The sequence below is a fragment of the Rhincodon typus genome, chromosome 8 (genome assembly GCF_021869965.1).
Source record: "Rhincodon typus isolate 14 chromosome 8, sRhiTyp1.1, whole genome shotgun sequence".
NCBI classification, from domain to species: domain Eukaryota; kingdom Metazoa; phylum Chordata; class Chondrichthyes; order Orectolobiformes; family Rhincodontidae; genus Rhincodon; species Rhincodon typus.
Window position 1 is genome coordinate 40,458,048 of NC_063339.1, and position 23,871 is coordinate 40,481,918.

Sequence of the window (23,871 nt, forward strand, 5' to 3'; positions counted from 1 at the left end):
AGTCTCCAGGTACCCGCTGTGATTTCAATGTTGAGATTTCTCAATGCCTAGCTTGTTTGGTGTGTATGGTAAGATAGAAAGCACAGTATTAATGGGGTGAGTTGGGTTGTTAATAAGGTATTGAACAAGCAATAATCCTCCTTGATTGACAGATTGTCACTGCCTAGTGAGAAACTTGTCTCTCTGTTTGGCAAAAGCGTGAAAGTTGGAGTGAGATGTTCCTGTCAAAATAGGTTGGAGGGCCGTACATTGGCAAGAAGTGTGTGAGGTGCCATTAAGGTGGGTAGATGCACATAGATTGATATGGAGAGTATGAGGGGCAATGGTGGGGCGGTGAGTGGTTGTGCATGGATAAGTTCTTTAGAAACTACTTTTCAAACAATTCCCTCATCCAGAATATGGTTCACAAATGAGGGAGCCCATAAACCATGAATCCTTAAAATCCATTCCCTGCAATTGAGTTGGCCAGGTCAGGAGGGCATGGTGGGATCTTCTGATTTACACCAGCTTGTATCCTTATCCTGCCAAATGGAAAATTGGGCTCACCAAGCATGGGGCCAGGAATTCTGGAATCAAATGGCTACAATGGTTGCATGAAAAAACACAGGGAATATTGTGTAGATTCCTCTGATTAGGGAGTGAGGTGATGCGGTACAGGCCGTGTTTCTCTGCTGAATTTCACATCGTTCAATGAAATGGAAACATTTTAAAGATCATAAGAAATAGAAGATCAAAGTTAACAGTGAAAAATGTAATCTTACATGGCCATTTTCAATTTCTTGCATTATGTGCAATTTTTCTTGTTCACGTTCTTTCTCTAAGTTCCCAGCCTTTTTCTCCTTCTGGCGAACTAGTTCAGCCAACCGCTGCTTCAATTCTAGTACATCAGCTTGATTCTTTGAGTTTTTGTGGCAAAGATCTTCATTCTCTGCATCTAGCTTTTTGTTCTGGGATCTCAGCTCTGCAATCTATTTTGTAGCACCATATGGAACAAAAAGGTATTCAGAATTGTAGGAACTATCACTTCTTCAAATTATTACTACATACACATGTCTCTGATAAAGGAAAGAGCAAGTGTTCCTGCTTTCATCATTTGGAATTAGAATTAACCATTTATAATTACCAACAAAGGCTTGAGAATGGTCCTTAAATGGAGTGTCATGATCTTCAGAACAAACTCAGTGACAACAGATCAATATCTACTTATGCATTGAGTTTAATTTGATGACAATTAACATTATGGCCTACATTTTCTTTCCAGTTCAGTGCTGGTATGTTATGTATAAACATATTGATGCTGATTTATTTTCTCTTTTGGCTGCAGGGTGCCTTTTCAAATAAAATCTGTACCAGCTGATTACTTCATAGCAATCAAAATGCCTGAATGTTTATTAAAATACATTAATGTATTGGGAGATCTGTCCTCTCCTAAGCTCTCCTACATTATAAAAATGATTATTTTAAAAGGGCTTCACTGACTTTAAGTGCTTTCAGAGACACTGAGCTTCTGCAGGGCACTATATAGAAGCAAATTCGTTCTTTCTTTAGTAGAAATATGGCAAACCATTATGATTTATCCCAGCTTTCTATGAGCTAAGTTATTTGAAACAACTTACAAAGAGTGACAAAGGCTGTAAAACACAGAAATAAAAACCCTTTAATCTTATAGACTCAAGGGAATAGAATCCTTGTCTTTGCAGCTTGACCTCATAATTCAACAGTTTTAGTCCTGGTTTCAGTCTGTTGAATGTGTGCTGCACTCACCCCCAGGCCATTATTTCCATCCTGAACGCCACACTGTAGTTGTCTGCTCAGGGAAGCTGGGATATTGAACAACTAATGTACTGTTTCAGGTGGCAGGCAAATCTGTGGGGAAGGGGTTTTTTTTGGGATGGGATGATAACAGAGTTGGGAGTGGGGGGTTTCACTGTGTAGTAGTCAAAATCAAACAGGACATTTTTCAGTTTTAACCTTCCAGGCTCAGAAGTGAGAATGACCTTCGGGAGCCTACAAAATTATAATATAAAATATAATACAATTGTTTAGAAAGATCTCTGGCATTCCCTTAATAAATTATTATTTAGACAACTCGATCCCTCATAATAACAATGGGCAAAAACTTATGCTCTTCTGTGAAGCAGGTTTGCTGGTGACGGTGTTGGTGGGAATTTTGTCAGATGAGAGAATGGTCAGTGCAGACCCTATTGCCTTCCTGTATACAGACCAATTCTCTGGTGAAAAGGTCCATGGGTAGTAATTCCTGTCCTCCCTTCAATGGCAGACCAATGGCCTTAAAGAGGCCTCAATTTGCCATTGTTGGTTTATTGTAGCAGCTTTCAAGTAAAGCAAATCCTGATGTGTATTGTTTGATGACTCCCAGTGGGAGTCCTTTGTTTAAAGGCACATACTGCCTATAAGAGGGGCCTGCAATTAGTAAGTCAAGGAATGGAGGTTTTGGGCCCACTGACAGCCACCTCTTACTCTTGTTGTCAGCTCCTCTACAGCCTCAGTCTATGACTTCTACCCCTCCAGCTATCAGTCACCTTTGGCTGGGTTCTGCATGTGAGATTGATGCTGTTCCAGCAGCAGTTACTGTCTCCAAGGTGGGGTTGTTGTTCAAAAGAACTGTTAGCTGTTGACTGGGTGGAAAGTCTTTATTTGCACACCCTCTGTTCCCAGAGAATGGGCCTTTGATGGCCTCTCGACCATTGACTTGAATGTATTACTAGGCTGCCTTTTCAAAAGATATGAACCCGAGACTCCGTCACAAGATGTGAAGCACATGTGGTGCAAACTGTGTTCATTTGTAAACAAACTTCCAAAGCAATGTTCCATGGCTGCTGTAGCATCTCATCTTATGCATTTAATACTAAACAATTAATGGATAGTTAAATTTAAATCTTTGGAAGGAATAATAACTTACCTGTTTGTTTTGAAGTTCTATAATTCTCTGAGCAGTTATTTTGTCATCCTTCAAAATCTCCACTTGTTGCCTGTAAAGATTCAGCCTTTTAATATTGTACCTTAAATCATAGCCTCACTAACTCACCTAACAAACAGAAGAAAGATAGAGTTGAATACTTTTATCATATTAACAACAAAGTCTGCAACTTTATATACTAATTTTCGATTTGTGCTGTATGTTTAAAACCCTAGCTATAGTTTCCAAAGATTGAGGCAGTTATAGGTTTAAAAAAAACCTTCAGAGAAAAATGTTGAATAGATGATGCTGCTTGGTATCATTTGAGGAGGAACATGACAAACCCAAGTATGTATGAGGCCTTAGTCATGGTGTTGTAAATGTGACTACATCAGATTGTTGTTTGACCATCCTTAGCACAGTTTTCCCATTTTGGGATCCAGTGCTAGCTGCTCATGAGGAGGACCTTGCGTGATTGACCAAGTTGAGTTTGCTGATATCTTGTTCTGATACAAAGCCTGTGCATTGTGCTATCTTGTTGATGTAGTTTACACTTAATTCAAGACACCAAGGCTGAGGTTCAGAATGGTGTTGCAATGGGGTAGGACTTCTGCTTGATGCCACAAATTTTCCCAACCTTAAAGCACTTCCATGGGAGGTTATTTACACTGCATGGAGGGCCCCCTCTGAGATGGAACATGTATCTGTATGAAGAGGGAAATCCCCCAAGGTGATTCAGTAACCCTGAGGATGGCCTCCAATGAATCAGGCAGTGAAGTGTTGAGTTTGAATTGAAACAAGAGGAGACTGCTGCAAGACCCCTTCCTTGATTGGGGGACCTCAAAGTCTTTAATACTGCTTGCTTAGGCCTACTGGTAACTTACTCACTCCAGCCCCAAGAAGCAGTAAATTGGGCAGTCATTATTTTGGGTGGGATCACTGAGGAGAACACAGTTTCAATTCTGAGACTGCAGCAATGACTTTAGAGTCCTGTGCAGGGTTTATTGATTAAAACAGAAAGCATGGCCGAGATTTCATGTTCATGAGTAGCCCCACCATTGGCCTGAAGTCACGATCGAATTCCGCATCATTCACGAAGACATAGTTTTTCGTCTCTAAAAGCAGGGTGTCCTGGTCAATCACAACACTTTCATAACACTCCACTACTGCCAGCATTAGGTAAAGAATTAAGTGTAATGTCATGGTTTATATCAACATGTTGTTGGTTTATCTTATTTGTTGTCTTAGATTATGCATATTTATACAGCAATCATCAAGCAGAGGTTTTATACATATATTGTGGTTATATGAGCAAGAAAATGCAACAAGTGAAAACTGCAAAACAAAGTTTAAAAATGCTCTAAAACACACAGATAAATGCTAATTAATTGGGCAGTCATTATTTAAATTATTTTAAATTTTTAAATTATTTACCTTTTTAAATTATTCTAATATCACTGAAACAGACAACCTGAATGTTTAAAACATTTAAATTCAAATGATCATTTTGGAATTGAATGTTACTGCCTGTAATGGTGGCCATGTTGCAATGCTTCAGTGAATCACAGTGCGAAGTGGAGAAGCAACATCTCATCTTCACACTAGGCACTTTACAACCTTCTGGGTTCAATATTGAGTTCAACACCTTCAGATTGTGAACCCACTCCTATTCCTTCCCTTTCTTTTAGCTTTACCTGTTACATTCTCTGTCACCATGTCTTCTCTCCCCTTCCCCACCCCTAACTCCACCCCCTGCACCCACACCCACCCCCTCCCCGCCACCCCAGTGGGACGGTCTGTTCTTTCCAGTCTGGCATTTGGACACATCATTGTTCTGCCATTCTCACATTCCGATCACTTAATCTGAACTATCAACATCATTTTTCCCCAGCACTCTATCCCCTCTCCCACTATTGTGTAAATGCTGCCCCCTCCACACTTCATGTCAGCTCTGATGAAGAATCATCTAGATTCAAAACTTTAACTTGCTCTGTCTCCACGGATGCTGCCCGACCCGCTCTGATCTCCAGCATTTGTTTTCAGTCATGTCATTACTATTGATTGTCATAAAAATCCATCTGGTTCACCAATATTCTTCAGAGAAGGAAATCTCCCATTTTTACCTGGTCTGGCCTTTATGTAACTTTTGACCAATATCAATGTATTTGACTTTTAACTGCCTTCCAAAAGGATTGGCAAGCCACTTAGTTCAAAGGTCATTAGGGATGGGCAACAAACGCTGGCCTTGCCAACAATGCCCACATACCATGAAAGATTTTTAAAAAAAACTAATTGAACTTATTGAGTTTTGTGGCCATGATTTTAACTAATTTATATTTTTGGGGACCCCGAGTAGCCTTTACAGTAACTTACTTTAATTCCTGTTGCGCTTCATTCAATTCTATGATTTTCTCATGATAAACTCCTTCTTCCTCCCTCAATGTGGCCTTTTGATCTTTTAAGATGTCATTTGCACCAGTGGGTTCTTCAGATTCACCGCTGCAGAACAAAAAGAAAATGCTAAAATACTTTTGAGTTTAATTCTGTCAATTTAAGGAAAAGAAAGAAAAGATAAAAAGGATTGAAAGAAATGTAAAAGGAACTAGAAAAAGAGGATGTTTATGCTTAATGTTTGTACATTCAACTCTAGCTGGAGTATCATATCCAATTTGAGGCAGCTATTTTAGGAAGGGTATCAATGCTTTGCAGTGGGTATAGAGGGGATTTGCTGGACTGATACCAGGGATAATGAATTTCAGTTTTATGGGAGGCAATGAAGTCGGGGTTGTTATCCTTACAGCAGAGAAAATTAAGGTGTGAGGCAAATGGGACTAGGTCAGATTGGGATGTCTGGTTGGCGTGGACCAGTTTGTTTCCGTGCTGTGTGACTCTATAACTCTATTTAAAAGGGTATTTGAAATTATGAAGAACTTTCATAGATCAGAAAAGGAGAAACATTTCCACTGACAGGAGGGTTAGCAACCTGAGGCACATCATAAAGATGATTAATTACAAAAGGCACTTGGAGGAGTTAAGGCGAAATTTATTTACACCACAAACTTTTAATATCTGAAATGTTCTACTTGGAAGGAAGCAAATTCAATAGTAACTTACAAAACATATTTTGATATATACTTGAAAAGGGACAAAAAGGCTAGGGAAAAGAACAGGGAAGTGGAACTACATAGCACACAGAACAGTACAGCACAGGGCAAGGCCCTTTGGCCCATCATGTCAGTGCTGATCATGATGCCATTCTAAACTAATCCCAGCTGCCTGCACACGGTCTGTATCTCTTTATTTCCTGCTTCTTCACATTACTGTTTAAGTGCCTCGGCTTCTATTACCTCTCATGGCAGCGCATTCCAGGCACATACCACCCGCTGTGTAAAAAACTTTCCTCGCACATCTGCTTTAAATTTTTCCCCTCACCATAAACCTATACCCCCTAGTATTTGACATTACCACCTTGGTAAAAAGCCTTTGAATATCCACCCTATCCGTGCCTCTCATAATTTTATCTACTTCAATCAGATCACCCCTCAACCCCCAATGCTCTAGTGAAAACAATTCAAGTTTGTTCAACCTCTCCTTGTAGTTAATACTCTCCAATCCGGGCAATTTCTGATGAAGGGTCTAGGCCCGAAATGTCAGCCTTCCTGCTCTTATGATGCTGCTTGGCCTGCTGTGTTCATCCAGCTCTACACCTTGTTATCTCAGATTCTCCAGCATCTGCAGTTCCTACTATCTCGAATATCTTGGTAAATCTCTTTTGCACCCTCTCTAAAGCCTCCACAATCCTCCTACAGTGTGGCAAACAGAGCTACATACCATACTCCAATGTGGCTGAACTAAAGTTTTGTACAGCTGCGAGATGATTTGTCATACTCATGCCCTGGCCGATGAAGCCAAGCATACTGTCCACCTTCTTTACCATCTGATCCACTTGTTTTGCTTTCAGGGAGGTATGAACTTGCACCCCAAGATTCCTCTGTATGTCAATGTTCCTAAGGATGTGGCCATCTACTGTATACTTTCCTCTTGTGTTTGACTTCCCAAAATGCATCATCTCACGTTTGTCAGTTCTCTGTCCAACTTTCCAACTGATCCATACACTGCTGTACCTTTGATAACCTTCCTCACTATCCACAATTCTACCATTCTTATGTTGTCTGCAAACTTACTAATCAGACCACCTCCGTTTTCATCCAAATCATTTATATATCTTACAAACAACAGCGATCCCAGCACTACCATGATGTAACAAGGTGTAGAGCTGGATGAACACAGCAGGCCAAGCAGCATCAGAGGAGCAGGAAAGCTGTCGTTTCGGGTCTGGACCCTTCTTCAGAAATGGGGGAGGGGAAGGGGACTCTGAAATAAATAGAGAGAGAGGGGGAGGCGGATGGAAGATGGAAAAAGGAGCAGATATGTGGAGAGGAGACGGACAGGTCAAGGAGGCGGGGATGGAGCCAGTAAAGGTGAGTGTAGGTGGGGAGTTAGGGTGGGGGTTGGTCAGTCAAGGGAAGACGGACAGGTCAAGGAGGCAGGGATGAGGCTGGTAGGTAGGAGGTGGGGTGGGGGTTGAGGTGGGAGGAGTGGATAGGTGGGAGAAAGGACAGACAGGTTAGGGAGGCGGGGACGAGCTGGGCTGGTTTTGGGATGCGGTCGGAGGAGGGGAGATTTTGAAGCTTGGGAAGTCCACATTGATACCATTGGGCTGCAGGGTTCCCAAGCGAAATATGAGGTACTGTTCCTACAACCTTCGGGTGGCATCATTGTGGCACTGGATGAGGCCCAGGATGGACATGTCATTCAAGAAGTGGGAGGGGGAGTTGAAGTGGTTCGCAACTGGGAGGTGCAGTTGTTTGTCGCGAACCGAACGTAGGTGTTCCACAAAGCGGTCTCCAAGCCTCCGTTTGGTTTCCCCAATGTAGAGGAGGCCACATCGGGAACGGCGGATGCAGTATACCACATTAGCAGATGTGCAGGTGAACATCTGTTTGATGTGGAAGGTTTTCTTGGGGCCTGGGATGGGGGTGAGGAAGGAGGTGTAGGGGCAGGTGTAGCACTTCCTGCGGTTGCAGGGAAAAGTGCCGGGGGTGGTGGGGCTGGTGGGGAGTGTGGAGCGGACAAGGGAGTCATGGAGAGAGTGGTCCCTCCGGAAGGCAGATAAGGGTGGGGAGGGAAAAATGTCTTTGGTAGTGGTGTCAGATTGCAGATGGCAGAAGGGCCGGAGGATGATGCGTTGGATCCGGAGGTTGGTGGGGTGTTACGTGAGGACAAGGGGGTTTCTGTTTTTGTTGTTATTGCGGGGAGGGGGTGTGAGGGATGAGTTGCGGGCAACATGAGAGATGCAGTCGAGGTCGTTTTCGACCACTGTGGAGGGGAAGTTGCGGTCCTTGAAAAACGAGGACATCTGGGATGTCCGGGAGTGGAATGCCTCATTTCGGGAGCAGATGCGGCGGAGGCAAAGGAATTGGGAATAGGGGATGGCATTTTTGCAGGAAGGTGGGCGAGAGGATGTGTATTATAGGTGTACTATGATGTACCTTGACAAGTGCTTTAGTAAAGCCCATGTAGACAACATCCACTATCCAAACCTTATAAATCATCTTCATTACTTCCTCAAAAAACTCAATCAAGTTTGTGAGACAAGACCTCCCCACATAAAGCAATGCTGATTATCCCTAGTCAGTCCATTCTTCTTCAAATACGAGTAAACCCTGTCCCTAAGAATTTTCTCCAACAATTTCCCAACCACTGATGTAAGACTCACTGGCCTATCATTTCTGGAATATCCCTTTTGCCATTCTTAAAGAAAGGAACAACATTGGCTACTCTCCAGTCTTTTTTGACTTTGCCTGTGGCCAAAGAGGATGTCTTTCAAGGCCAAGTAATCTCCTCACTTGCCTCCTTCACTATCTTGTGATAGAACCTATCAGACCCTGCGTCTTATCTACCTTAATGTTTTTCAAGACAACGAACATCTCCTCCTTCTTATTATCAACATGCCCTAACAAGAACATACCCCTCCCTAATCTTACCATTATCCGTGTCCTTATTCTTGGTGAAGACCAATACAAGGTACTCATTAAGGATTTCATCCACTTCCTTCACTCCACACATAAATTCCTCCCTATGGCCTTGTGTGGACTTCCCCTTTCCCTAGATACCCTCTTGCTCCTAATACACATATAAAATGCATGGAGGTTCTCCTTAATCCTACTTGCCAAGGGCATTTCATGGCCCCTTCTAGCTTTCCTAATTTTTGTGTTTAATTTCTTTTCTGCTTCCTTATACTCAAGGACGTTGTTTGATTTCAGTTTCCTAAACCTTACATTTGTTTCCTTTCTCTTTTTGACTGACCTTTCAACATCTCTTGTCGTTCCAAGGTTCCTGAATCTTGCCATACTTATCTTCCATCGTCACAGGATCATGTTGGTCCTGAACTCTGATCAACTGGCCTTTAAAATACTCCCGCGGCCATGTGTGATGTCGTTTTACCCTCAAACAGCCACCGCAATCTAATTTTTCCAGTTCCTGCCTATTACTGTTGTCATTAGCCTTCCCCCAGTTTAGCACTTTCACCTGAGGGCCAGTCTTATCCTGACCCATAACTATCTTAAAACTTACAGAATTATGATCTCTGTTCCCAAAATGCTCTCCAACTGAAACTTCAATCACCTGGCCAGGCTCATTCCCCAGTACAAGGTCTCGTATGGTCCCCTCACTAGTAGGACTACTTACATGTTGTTTCAAGAAATGCTTCTGGATCCTCATCTAAGCCTCTGGCATGAAGGAAGTCCCAGTCAGTAATGGGGAAGTTAAATTCACCCATTAGAACAACCCTAGCTTTTTCATAACTTTCCATAATTTGCTTACATATCAGTTCCTGTATCTTCTGTTGGCAATTGGGAGGACTTTAGTATAACCACAGCATAGGGTCTGCACCATTTTTATTCCTAAATTCTAACCATATGGCCTTGCTGGATGAGCCCTCCAAGATATCCTTTTTACAGCTGTGACATTCTCCTTCTTTTGTAAAGCAGTTCCCCCATCCCTTTTACACCCCTCTGTAACTTGCCTGAAACATCTAAATCCTGGAACGGTGTGCTGCCAGTCCTGTCCTTCTTTCAACTAAATTTCTGTAATTTCTATGGCATCATAATTCCATGAACTAATCACGGCTCTAAGATTTTTCTGAAGAAGGGTACAGACCCGAAATGTCAGCTTTCCTGCTCCTGTGATGCTGCCTGGCCTGCTGTGTTCATCCAGCTCTACACCTTGTTGTCTAAGATCAAGCTTGCCTTACTTGTTATACTCCTTAAAATAAATATACTTCAGACAGCCTGTCCCTTCATGTTCATTAACCTGGCCCTGCCGGTTCTGCCTATTAGACTAGTCTTAATGTTTATCTTCTCCTCAATCACCCCACATGCTGACCTATTGCTCTGTTTCTCACACCCCTGCCACATTGGTTTAAACCCACCCAAGTGGCACTAGCAAACTTCCCTGCAAGGATATTTGCCAAAAATTACTCATCAAAGAGTCTTTCAAAAAAGCTGGCATCTGTGGAAGACAACTGTACAAATACACTTGCAAGAGGGGTCCTCGCTTTTTCATCAAAAAGACAACTCCTCCAACACTGTAGCACTGTTACATTGTTCTACTGCACTAATATGTCAGCCTAGAGCATGGTTTCAAATCTTTGAATTGAGGCTTGAATCCACGACCTCCTGGCATGGAGAGGGAACTGCTACTACTGAGCCAAGGTTAACAGATGTAGGCACAAGGTAGTGTTTCCTGTTTTGCTAACTGAAAAGAAAAGGTGCTGTACTGGGCAGAAACAGGTCTTTTTCCAGATCTAGGACCAAGGGACAAAAGCACTGTCCGCAGAGAGTTGCTGTGGCTGGTGATGGCTGCGGCTAGTAAGACATCCAGCTGAGGGCCAGGTTGGTAGGTAAGTAGGCAGTTACATGGCAAGGTTGGTGGGTGAGTGAGTGAGAAGTTCTCAATAGACCTCCATTTCTGCCTGGGTCCCTTGATCAGGCAGACTGCCTTTGAACAAGCCATCCCCTCCACTACCTCCAGATAACCACAAGGCAGACCATGCAGGTTTGCTTCCGATGCTCCCACACAGTGAGATTCTGCTTGCTTCACAGTCGATATGGCTCTGGCAGGAATGCTGTCCAAGCCTTTCCTACTATGGACATAACTGGGTTATCCAATTAAATGGCCTCTTATGACCTGCTGCAAATTTGCAAGGGGGAAGGGTGTTAGAATCATGGAGTGATGGTGATGCATATTGACACAAACATATGAAAAATTGGAAAAGTTGAAATTAAAATTGGTACATTTGAAATATTTTGTTATTTAGTTATGTATTTATCAATGTTAAAGAGCAGTTATGGCCTTAACTTAATTTTAAGATAAGGTGTGAACATGCAAATGAGAAAATGGCTAAAGGCTAGACAGTCACACATGCAGTGGTGCATTTCACCTCATGGAGCAACAAACGAAAACATTAACATTCACCATTCCATCATGCTTCAAGAATAATACAGAAGGTGGCGCATTTTATATAGACAGTATACAAGCAAACAGTTTTATGATAAAGAAAAACTCTCTCCCATTCTGAAATATGCTTTGAATGAACATTTGATGTAATTTTCCATTATGTTTCTCTGTTTGCAGTTTTTATCGATATCTGTTTTTTAGTTAAGATAATTTAAATTTACCAATTTCAGAGATTCATCTATCATAATGTGCTCTCTTCCCGTGATCATGTAATTCAGAATACTAAATTTGCATGATCTAATTCTTTATAGTACATTTGTACAGGAATATATGTTATAGATTACAATAAGAATATTTGCTCTTAATTTGACACATCAACAAAGCAACAAAGTAGCAACAAAAATTAGCACTAAAAGCTCACTTTAAACAAACCCATAAAATAAAATAGTTGATAATTTTGAAGGAAAATGCATTAATCCTCAATTCCAATTTTTCAACAAAAACCAGAAGAACTGCGGATGCTGTAAATCAGGAACAAAAACAGAAATTACTGGAAAAGCTCAGCAGGTTCTGAGGAAGGGTCACCGGATCCAAAACGTTAACTCTGATTTTTTCTTCACAGTTGCTGCCAGACTGCTGAGCTTTTCCAGCAACTTCTGCTTTTGTTCCAATTTTTCAATGCCTTTTTATAAATTCAATTCATTTAACGCACAGCTGTTTTAGCAGCTAAAAATAAAATGGCCTTTTTTGTAAATTTGCACAGTTCAAATACTCCTTGAATATATTGAAGAAGCTCCAGAGGAATATATTGTGCAAGTCTCCTTTCCACACTCGACTGAAGTCTAGTATACAATATTCAAAGATGTATTCACTTTAAAATGATGTTGAACAAGAGTCATAGCAGCAAAGTTTAAAACAAAAAATGAATAACTTCAGAGAAAAACTGCAAGAAACCTAATGAAATTGTTGTATCTCAACACGGACTAAACATCCACATTTCTTATAATGTGCCAATTTCATCGCAGGTTGCACAATAAGTCACTTAGAATTTTGGAACTGATGTGATTCAAAGCATAATTAGCTTTCACAATGGTTCACACATCAACCTTTAGGAACTTATAAAGAATGACAATACAAGCCTTTAAGGAGGGCAAGAAATCCACCCATTCATAATCAAGGGATGGAAAATCTAGCCTTTAAAGTCTAACTGATACTATAAACAAAATACACTTAGTTTAATTTTAACTGAAAATGCACCATCTTAAATCACTAGGATTATCAGCTTACCACATTTCAAAGAAGTCAGCTGTCCACATGTTTGGAAAAGCAAGCATTGGAAATGAAAGTATGTTAATTTCACATTTCGGCCAAAAGACTTTATCACAAAGGACTGGGAACTTACTGAAGTTGCATAAAATAACCATAACCATTACCTGTTCGTTCTGGCTTGTTGCTGATTTAATTGCTCTTGCAATCTGGCGACGACGACTTTTAACTCAGCATTCTCTATCTCAGTTTGAGCATTTCTCTTGTGAAGTTCTGAAATGGACACAACCTTCTCTTCCAATTGCTTGGTCCTTTCTTGCAGACTTGTGTTCTGAGCCCTTACTTTTAGTATTTCTTTCTCGGAGCCTTCACACGCAGTCTCTAAGTCTGAAAATACCTTAGCTTTGTCTTGTAACTGTTTAATTTTTTCTTGAAGTTGTACTCTTTCCTGTATCATTTCTATTTTTTCACTTTTAAACAGTTCAATAGCTTTTTGTAAATTTGAGAGCTCCAGAGCTTTTTCCTGAAATTCATTTATGCTATCTTTCAAACTCACATTTTGTAATTTTACTTCTGCCAGTTCTTTCTCAGATTCTTCAAGCACCTTTGTGAGAACTTCAACTTTTTCTTGCAATGGTTCAACTTTATCTTGACATTCCAGCTTCTCTGATTTCATTTTACCCACTTCATTTTTCAACAACTCAATTGTTTTCTGTAACTTTGAAACGTCCAGTGTTTCTTCCTCTAGTTCCTTTATTTGCATGTTCAGATTTGAGTTTTCTGATCTTATTTCCTTCTCTGATGATACAGACCCTTTCTCCAAGTTTGTAAGAGGCATCAATTTACCCTGAAGTTGTTCAATCTTTGCTTGAAGTTCAAAGTTCACCTTCATTAGTTCTGTCTTTTCTCTTTTAAGTAGTTCATTGGCTTTCTGCAGGTTTGGCTGATCTAGAATTTTTCCTTTTAATTTTTGACAACTTTCTTCTAACTCCGAAGTTTCAGTTCTCATCTTTACATAATCTTTTTTGAATTCCTCTTGTAACTTTTTCGAGTCTGGAAGCAATAATGTTTGCACTTCCAGCTGTAGTGTTTTCTCCTGCAAGTCAGTAATTTTGTTTTTCATCTTGTTACTTTCCCCCTCCAGTTCATTGTTGGACCTCTGCTTTTCACTAAGGAACACCATGTCCTCTTCCATATTTTTGATTTTCTCTTGCAGTCTGGAGATTTCAGAACAATGTTCTGCCTTTTCTTTGACAAATTCTTTATGTGCTGCCTGGAGCTGAACAGAAATCATTGAATGTTTTTCTTCCAATTGAAGATTTTCCAATTTCAGTCTATTTATTTCCTTTTCAGATTCTGCTTCCATCTGTTCAATCAATATTCTGGTCTGCTCCTGCTTATCCCCAGTCTTGGCCAATTGTTCTTCTTTCCTTTGTAATTGTACCTTCAATTCCTTCCTCAAGCTTATAATTTCATCTGTCAAAATATGATCTTTCTTTGAGGCAGCAGATTTAAACTCTTCCAGTTCCTTTTGAAGCTGCTGATGTTCAGAAGTTAATTTATTTAGTTCATCTTTGCAAGATTTCTCTAATCTGTCTCTCTCTTCAGTAAGCATCTGAGCAACTAAGCTTTTCTCTTTTAACATTTCCTTCAGCTTTTCTTTGTCATCTTCACTTTCCTGTAAAAGCTCCTCTTTCTCAAACTCCCACTGCCCTTTCTCTTCCTGAAGCTGTTTTTCAAGTTGTAAAAGTTCATGTTGGTATTTTTCTTCAAGTTCAGATGTTTCTGCTTTGAATTTAAGTACGATTGTTTGATGTTCCTTGGCAAACTGGGTTTCCATCTCGGCAATCTTCTGGTTAAATTTGTTTTCCATGCTTTTCCTATATGATAGAAAATTGGAATAATTACAAATCAAACTCAGCTGAGGCAGTGTCTCTGGTAATAGAGGAGAAAAAAAATCATTCGTGGTGCCAATTTCTGATTACTATCCACTGTTACCAATTGTAGGGTGAGGAAAGATTCAGGTTCAGCTACACACAGGGTAACATGAATAATGGGTAATATACAAAATCCTGTGTCCACCAGGGATTCAAAGGGAGGGGGAAAAATCCAATATTTCTCAAAAGTGGAAGAGTAAACCACAATGTGTGGTCGCACCCGTTGTTTCTGATGCAGGCAGCATGTTTACGTGATGCTGCTATCTAATTTAAATGATTGCTATATTCAGTCAGCACGAAACACAGCTTGTGCTCCAGTCTGAAAGGAAACTAGCCCATAAAAAGTTCATGATCATTGTCATTTATATAGCCATGAGCAATGTGTTCCTTTCCTTGCTTTGAGGTTATAGTTATGGCAGCTTCACGTGACAGATTTCTGTGACAACGTATTCCTAACTGAGCCATAGATGTCTAACGCAGTGTTCCTTGCTAGGTTCTGAATAGTTGAATATCTCTTGGAGTATCCTTGGTGGATATAACCTCCTGTTGAGAGTCCTTCTTCCCCTCCCGACCCCAACTCTTCCGTCAGCTTGCCCTGCTTTGTGAGCTCTTTGTTCTAGCCATTCTGTATTCCAAGGGGGAGTACATCAAATTGAGGAATAACTGATTTGTGAAGACTCCTTGAAGTCAATGTATTGTAGCTCAAAAGCTGCCACCCTGCCTATCTAATTGAGTCTCCTCCCTGTAGACTTAAGCAACTTTATAGACCTCTAGAAAGTACCAAGCCCTTCTGTAATAGCAGAAATAGCCAGCAGAAATCAACCAGCATCTAGTCTGCAATTCATTGATGATCAGTAGTGTTGGTCATTCCATCCTGAAACTGAATGCGTACTTTGTTGCGCATGGGATTGACTGGAACACTGAGTTCCAACCACTGGTGTCAAATCAGCATCAGGCAGTGGTTTGCATTACAATCTGCCTACTCTGCAGATTCTCTTCAGGTTGATGCTCTGTTGTGCCTGACAGGTCCCTCTTACACCAGAAGCATACACGGACACCACAGATGTCATTTTAGAGCCAAAATAGCATTTGTAGTGCTTGAGAAAGGGTGTGAATGAATTGAATTTTGCCTCAAAATAATTTTGAGGCAAGCAATTAATCAAGAGAAAAGTTCCGTAAAATAAATTATAAATGGAAGTTGGTGAGAATCCAGCAAGCAATATTAGAAGGATCTTGTGGAAAATGTAACAGAAAATGTTGATTCATCTATGTTCAAATGAACATGTACGTTTTGAAGGTTAAACTCAAAGCTAAGTTGATTTGAATGAGAAAGCTCAATTTGCTTATATAAACAAAAAAAATTAGAGATTTTTGCTTAACACAAAAAATAAGCAATTAGGGATAATATCCTGAAAGAAGTGCTTAAACTCTTTTGATTAAGGCTGGTCATGTAATCTCCAAACCGTGTTCCAAATGTTTCCACTAGTTTTATCAATATGACTTCAGGAAATAAAACATGGTCAAATGAACTCCTATTAATCTTCTGTTATACATATCAACATTATATTCAATGAATACAAATCTAAGCATAACTTGAACAGAAGATTCAATAAATGCCCATTAGACCTGCTCCCCCATAATTTGTAAAAGCTCAAAAATTAAGTTGTGTTTTCGATTATAAGTTGTCAATAGTCTAAACTGTAAATTTTGATTTCAGTTTATCTCAATCCACCACCTGGTATCCTGTTTACATTTCCTCGATTAGCCTTCAATATTTAAGTTACCTTCCCAATTACGATTGTGAAATTTCACTATAGTCTTCATTCTAATCCTTACCTTTCCTGTAGCAGTTCATTTTGCTGCGCGTGTAAAAGATTCCTTTGCAACTCTTCTTTCTCCTGTTCAAGGTTTTCTGTGACTTCAGAAACTTGTGTGTGGTAAATTTGCTCCAGCTCCATTTTTTCTTTAAGGAATATTTCCTTCAGCTCTTTTTGTTGATCTTCCAGTTGCATTTCAGCAGCAATCAACCTTTTTAACAATTCTTCTTTCTCATTATGGAAGCAGTGGCTTACTTCCTTTAATTTGCTTTGGTGTCTTTCTTCATGTTCCTGTTTCAACTGCATCTCTAGCTGTGTTTTATCTACATTGAACATATTCTGCAATTCTTCTTTTTCTTCTTTGTGTTTACATTCTGTTGTATGTTGTAAGATTTTAAGGGTCTCTATCGCTTCTTGAAGTTCTGAAATATGGCTTCTGAGCTTGTTGAGCTCATCATTCATTTTTGCAATCTTATTCTTGTGTTCTTGGTTAATATCTTCTTTCTCCAATTCATATTTAGCTTTAATTTCATTTATCTGCTCTTCGTAATAATTTACCTAAAATGGAATATTGGGAAAAACCAATATTGTCATGCTTTGCAAGTATTTTCTCTCTCTCACACACACACACACACACACACACCCCTGTTCCTTTCCTGCGGCACAATAGCTCACTGCTGCCTCACAGCGCCAGGGACCCCGGTTCAATTCCAGCTTCACCCAACTTCCCGGGTGGTGTTTGCACGTTCTCCCCGTGTCTGCATGGGTTTCTTCTGGGTGCTCCGGTTTCCTCCCACAGTCCAAAGACGTGCAGGTTAGGTGGATTGGCCATGCTAAATTGCCCTATTGTGTCCAAGGATGTGCAGGCTAGATGGGTTAGCCAAGAGAAATGCAGGTTTACAGGAATAGGGTGGGGGGAGTGGGTCTGGGCGGGATGCCCTTCAGAGGGGTGGTGTAGACTCGATGGGCCGAATGGCCTGCTTCCATACTGTAGGTATTCTATAATTCTATTCTATTTACCAACTCTACCCAAACCAAGAACACTGAATCCAATATGATATTTAGAAATGGTAGCAAAATAATATTATATAATTACTAGTACTTTATGGTTACTAATCAAACAAGACTCTTGAAGCTCAACACCATTCAGGATAAAGCAACCCACTTGATTGGAACCCCATCCACACCTTGAATATTTACTCCCTTCATTACAATGTACAGTGGCAGTGGTGTGTACCATTTACTGTTTACCAAGATGCATTGCAATAATTCACTGAGTCTCCTGCAATAGCACCTACCAGACCCCAAATTATTACCACTTAGAAGGACAACAGTATGGGAATATCACCACCTGCTAGTTATTCCTCTATGCACCAACCTTACTTGGAAATATATCAGTGTTCCTATACAATTGTTACACCAATATCCTGGACTTTTCTTCAGAACAGCACGGTGGGTGTGCCTGCACAGTATGGACTACAGCAGTTCATGAAGGAAGCTCACCATTACCTTTTCTAGGGTAATTAGGACTGGACAGTATATGCACTTCCTACCAGTGATACTCCCATATTGTTAACAAATAATATAGGCAAACCAATATATATGACTATTAAAATAATGGATAATGGAATTCTTCAAGAAATATCTAAATGTGCAACGCTAAGATGCAATTTGCCCAGGAACACTAAAATGAGGTTTTGAGTGTATTTTGTATAACCTTCACCTGATAATCAATTATCTTGCTTTCCATTTACTTGCCTTAACATCAAGCTCAGTTTTCAAACCATCAATTGCCTGATGGTGTTGCTCCTTAATTTGTTCTATGGCCATTTCTGCTTCCAAACTCATGTTCAATGGATTACATTCTTCAGAAACAAAACCTGAAAAAGATATGGCATTTTGCCAAAAGGAGTCAGGGCTTTTGTGCTGATTTTTTAAAAAGATTCTACCCTTAAGGCAAATAAATGAATTTCATGTCAAACACAGTCATTCATTTCCAAGAAAATCAGGAATATTGGACTGGCTTTACATCCTACAGGTAGGGAGAATGAGTTGGGAGATTTTCTGAATTGTTCACCCCACTGTAAAGAGGGTCTCTACAGTGGACGCTCTACAGAGGATGGAGCCACAGGGATGCTGGATACCAAGGTGGACTGTTTAAGAGGAACAAAAACAGAAGTTGCTGCAAAAGCCCAGCAGGTCTCGTGGCGTTACATTAACGTTTCGGGTCTGGTGACCCTTCCTCAGAACAGGATTTAGAGCGTCCGCAGTTCTTTTGGTTTTTATTGGGCATTTAAGAGGCCTACCTCAGTACTCTGGAACTTCATCCCAGTTGTAATAATGCCAGTCAAGCAAAGAACAGCCTCCTAGCCTGCATCCCTCAGAGTCCCTTCACATGCCCCATCAATGCTATCTCATGCAACCATATCAGTCCCAACCATCCTCATTGCTCCATGTATCCTCCATGCCAAGCTATGCATATTCATTGACTTCCAATGGTATTCACATCCTATAATCCTCCACTCACTTGTATTCATGTCCCCTCATAGCCTCCATGCCAAACTGTGGCATTTCCATATCTATTCAGCTGCTATGTACTCCGTACAGAACTAATTAACTTGAGAAAAGAATGTTTGTGGAAAGGCTTTTTAAAAAGTCAATAAACTGTAATTTTCTACTTAAAAAGTACACATTTTTCTCAGGCCCTATGAAAGTGTCAATCATCCAGATCCTTTAAAGTATCAAATGTAAAATGTGCAAACACTCTGAAATGCATTTTTATCAAGTGTAAATATGTATTGTACGATTGACAGAATGGATCAGAGACAGATCTGTCAATCAAGCAATGTTTCCTGGGATTCAGGTGTTTAAACCTGAGTACTGGATGTCTGGGCTGAAGAGAATTTGGATATTTCATAGTTTGCTATGGAGAGCATGAGGGACCATAGGGCACAGTGGAGGACCATAGCTTGACATAGGAGACATCTGTAAGGCCTTTTGAACTTGCCCTTCAAAATATTTCATCATTCAAACTCGGGTTCATGATACCTCTGAGGGGCTGTCAACCACGAGATCTTCAGAAGCGGGCCTGACACTATGTAAATTGAGGCAGGCTAAGAGATACCACTCCCCACAATAGAGCCGGCCAAGTCAGGAGAACAAGGTATAAGCTCATGACCTGAAGTAGCTTGCGCCCTTAACTCAGATTGGTCAAGATCAGAAACTCCAGGAATAGGTTTTGGAATCCTGGAATTGGGTCCTGGCTGCTCGTATTTTGCTTCCACAAAGTCATCCTGACTTCATGAAAATCCAGTCCATGGAAGTGTATAAAGAACATATTTACACAATTATTAAATATCACGCTAGAATTAAGCAAAGAAGATTTTTTATATAAACCAAAGTGTTTGTTTTGCTCGTTAAATATTATTGAAATGTAGTAAATTCCACATGAAGTTTTAGGCCACATCAGGGTTCCTCAGATGATAAATATACTTTCTAATGTGTGCCTGAATAATACAAGAAACCAAACCAATTTCAAAAAACTTGAAAACTCAATTTTTGAACAAGACCCCAAAGCAGGAGTTCCCAGGAAGGAAACGGTGGCCACCAAAGGTGAGAAAGCCTGTCAGCTCATTTTGGAATCAGGCAGCTCTTTAGCTGCCAGTGAAATTTCTGCTGGATTTAGGACCCAGCCCAGGAAGTCCCCCACCGGGATCTGCCAGCCAATCCCAGAAGCTTGTAGCTTAGAACTCAGGACAACCATGATGCAGTCTGTGGCTGCTGCTAGGAAAATACTACCCAGACTCCCAGGATGAAGCATGACTGTTGAAAAGGCTGAGTGTCATTTGGAGGAGGGTTTCTGGCATTGGGTGAGGGGCCCAGGAGGGTCAGAAATGAAAGCAAGAATGTGGCTTCAAATGGCTCCCGGAGTAAACAAGGTCCATTCGTATTTAGGCAGGTTTGGGAGGATCTGATTCAACATACTCTGCTTAACAATTAAGTTCACTCCCACCTTTAGGCCTGCCACTATTCCAGAACATCATTCCCCTGGTCTTAGCATGTTACAGTACCATGATCACAGTCGCCAACATCACTCCTGCTCTCCATTTCCTCTGACAAGGGACTTCTCATTAATGGTTTAAAACTTCTCCCCTGTGTCTGATATGCTTGTAACTCAGACTGCAGTTCATCAATCCGGTCCTGGAGCTCCTAAGTTAGATAAACATATTAGATAAATAATTATAAATAGATATCTAAATAATTCTGCGCAGGTAGAAGTGATTTTATTATAGCTTTACAACACAAAAAGATTGACTTGAATTCCTCCTTTTAATGTTGCTAACTGGCTTCACAGGATATTTTACAGAACTACACTAGTGGAAATCGACAAACAGTCTTAGAAGCTAAATGAAGGACATTGCCTGATCTCTTTTTGAAAGGGAACTGATACCTATCTGCTTTCTTATATCTTTGATACTTCATTCAATTGATAGCACTGCTTTCTCCATGTCAGTAGGATATGGGTTCAAACCCCATTCCAAAGTTCAATCTAAGTTAATTTTTTAGCGGAGTATTAAGGAAATTCTACATTGTCGGAGATGCAGTTTTTTGATGAGATAAGAAACAAGGCCCAATTCAGCTAGACGAAGAAATCTCCCAAGTCATATTCAAAGAAAAGTAGGAAGTTCATTTCACTGCTATTTGTCTCATCTTGGTTTAAGCAAAATAGTTACCCTTTTCTCTAAATTACTACATTCTTTTCAATTCAGTGGATGCAAACACACACACATGAACAAATGGGAAATACAGGGTGGCACTGTAATGGAGAAAAGCACACATGGTGATTAGGAGAAAGTCTGCCAAATGTATCTTACAGATGCCTATGGTATTTGTGTTTCTACATTCTCAGGTTCCTCACATTCATCAATGACATCCCTTAGCTACTAATTAGAAAGTTCTTGCTCCAGCTGTTTCATGTGGATGCCTCTTTGAATTGAGAGGTTATGGAGAATGTAGCCAATTATTATGATCCTGCATGCCAGGCTTGATTATACTGGGACCACACCTAAGAACTAAGGCACTGGTATCTCTGCTTTATCATGCCTACGATGTCCTCAATAATCAATCTGATCAAAAGATACACATTTTCACATTTAAACTCTCCTGCTGTTTAATGATTGTGTAGATGGGTCATCGCTTACAGCTACAAGCTGAACCACCCTAACATGAAAGCTTCATGAATCTTACTCAGAAAGTGCAGCATTCACCTGCAGTGTCCAGTACAGATAGTCATACAAGCAGAATAATGGTGGAATAGATGCCCTGGTAGCTGGTGGTTGGGGCAGCCCCTGTTTTCGGGACTAAATGCTGTAAATGCATGTCATCAACAATATCCTGCACTCTTGGTAATTTGTCATTTGGAAATGTTGTTGCTTTCAGTAACATTCACTCTGACTATTATTAAAAGTTTCTTCTGGAAGCCTGGTTAAATCTCTGCCAGCTTAAATAGATGAAAGCAATTACAAACATGAAACGGTGAGAAGGTTAAACTTAAAAACAGGAAAGACACAATGGAACCAACCCACAAATTTGGAGTTTGGTCTGTAAATACCATTAGCCACCAATCTGTTTGGATAGCTTTGGCTTAGTTTATCACTTAAAAATATAGCCAAAGTCCAGCTTAACACATTATATTGAGTACAGGCCTTAGTTTACTTACTCTACATTGCTGTTCATATTCCTTTCTCATCCGGGTAAATTTTTCTTCATTCAAGAAGAATTCAGCACTGGTTGGATCAAGGTCTCCAAACTGTAAGCAATAAATGGGAAAAAAATATTTCCAGAATTTACAATTTCATTTTGAGTCTTATCTTTTGTATATGTGCACAGTGAATCTGCTTTGCAGTTTTCGGTGCCTATATCCTATAATGCATTGCTTTAAAAAAAATCAAAATGTATAAGGTTAAAACAACAGAACCAGCAAATTTATTTCAAAAATGGAACTTTTTTCCTATTGGTCTAAATGTTTACCGTAGTCTCAACAATATTTCTATTTATGTTAAATATATTCACACAACTAGCACAAATTTGAATCTTCAATGCAACTTAATGATAGATAAAATCAGGTAATGCTGGTAATACTTAGTCTGGCTGCATCTTTGAACAGAAAAACAGAACTATTATTTCAGATCTGTGACCTTTCATTAAAGTATTTTCAGCATTTTCTGATTTTATTTCAGATTTTCAGCAGTTACAATATTTGAGAAAATTAAACTAATTTAGTTGCAAAGGATTAACGCACACCCCTCCAAAAATCAAAGGTTTTAATTAATGTCATAGTACATGTCAAACCTCTGGCATCATCCAATACTAGGCACATGGCAAACCTTGAAAAACCACATGGGATTACCTTCTCTTTTAATATAGTGTCCAAATTATTTTGTAACTTCTTTGCATTGTTCTCAAACTCAAACAGCTTCTCTGAATTTTCTATAAGTTCTTTTTCCAGCCGACTGTTCTCCTTTAAGATAAAAAAAGACATTTGAAATAAATACAATAACAAAAAGTACTAGGAAAATAAATGGGACTAAAAGGTGAGGGACTTGATGGTTTGCATCCTATGATTTTAAACAAAGTAGCCACATAGATAGTGGATGCACTGATAGTAAACTTTTAGGAATCCTTAGATTCAGCAAAAATCCAAGAGGATTAGAAAACAGCCAATATAACTTCCTTACTCAAAAAGAGAGTGAGGCATAAAACAGGTAACTATAGGCCAGTTAGCTTCATATCTGTCACTGGGAGTATGTTAGTGTATGTTATAAAGGATGTAACAGCATAGCATTTAGAAAAGCATAATAAAATCAAACAGAATCAACATGCGTTCATGAGGGGGATATCATGTCTGACAAATTTATTAGAGTTCTTTGAGGAGGTAACCAGCAGAGGAGACAGAAGGGAACCTGTAGATATAATACATTTGGATTTCAAAATGGTGTTGGATAAGGTACCCTACATTAGCTACTCAATAAGATAAGAGCCCATGGTGTTGGGAATAGAATATTTGCATGGATAGAGGATTGGCTAAGTAATAGAAGACAGAGAGTTGGGATAAAGGGGTATTTTCAGGATGACAACCTGTAACTAGTGGAGTGCCAAAGTAATCAGGCTGGGGCCACTATATATTAATGACTTGGATATGAATGTTCCAATGCCAAGTCTGTCGATTATACAAAAACAGGGAGGAAGGATGATACAAAGCATTTGCAGAGGGATATAGGCAGGTTAAGTGGCCAAAACTTGGCTGATGGAACATGATGTGGGAAAATATGAGGTTATGCACTTTGGCAGTAGAAGAGTTTAATATTATTGAAATGGAGAAAGACTGCAGAAAGCTGCAGCACAAAGGGAT

The 23,871-nt window shown here is 40.0% G+C and overlaps 1 protein-coding gene across 1 annotated transcript in view; it reads right to left on the reverse strand.

The window, feature by feature from the left end:
* nin (ninein (GSK3B interacting protein)) overlaps positions 1-23,871 on the reverse strand; it is a 148,797-nt gene that overhangs the window by 26,622 nt on the left and 98,304 nt on the right. The window contains exons 11-19 of the mRNA XM_048600390.1: positions 22,870-22,980; positions 22,180-22,269; positions 20,531-20,669; positions 18,219-18,340; positions 16,480-17,018; positions 12,874-14,586; positions 5,294-5,419; positions 2,924-2,993; positions 762-968 (exon numbers count right to left, since the gene is read on the reverse strand). Of these exons, the coding sequence (XP_048456347.1) occupies positions 762-968; positions 2,924-2,993; positions 5,294-5,419; positions 12,874-14,586; positions 16,480-17,018; positions 18,219-18,340; positions 20,531-20,669; positions 22,180-22,269; positions 22,870-22,980 (3,117 nt within the window). The remainder of the gene's footprint in view (positions 1-761; positions 969-2,923; positions 2,994-5,293; positions 5,420-12,873; positions 14,587-16,479; positions 17,019-18,218; positions 18,341-20,530; positions 20,670-22,179; positions 22,270-22,869; positions 22,981-23,871) is intronic.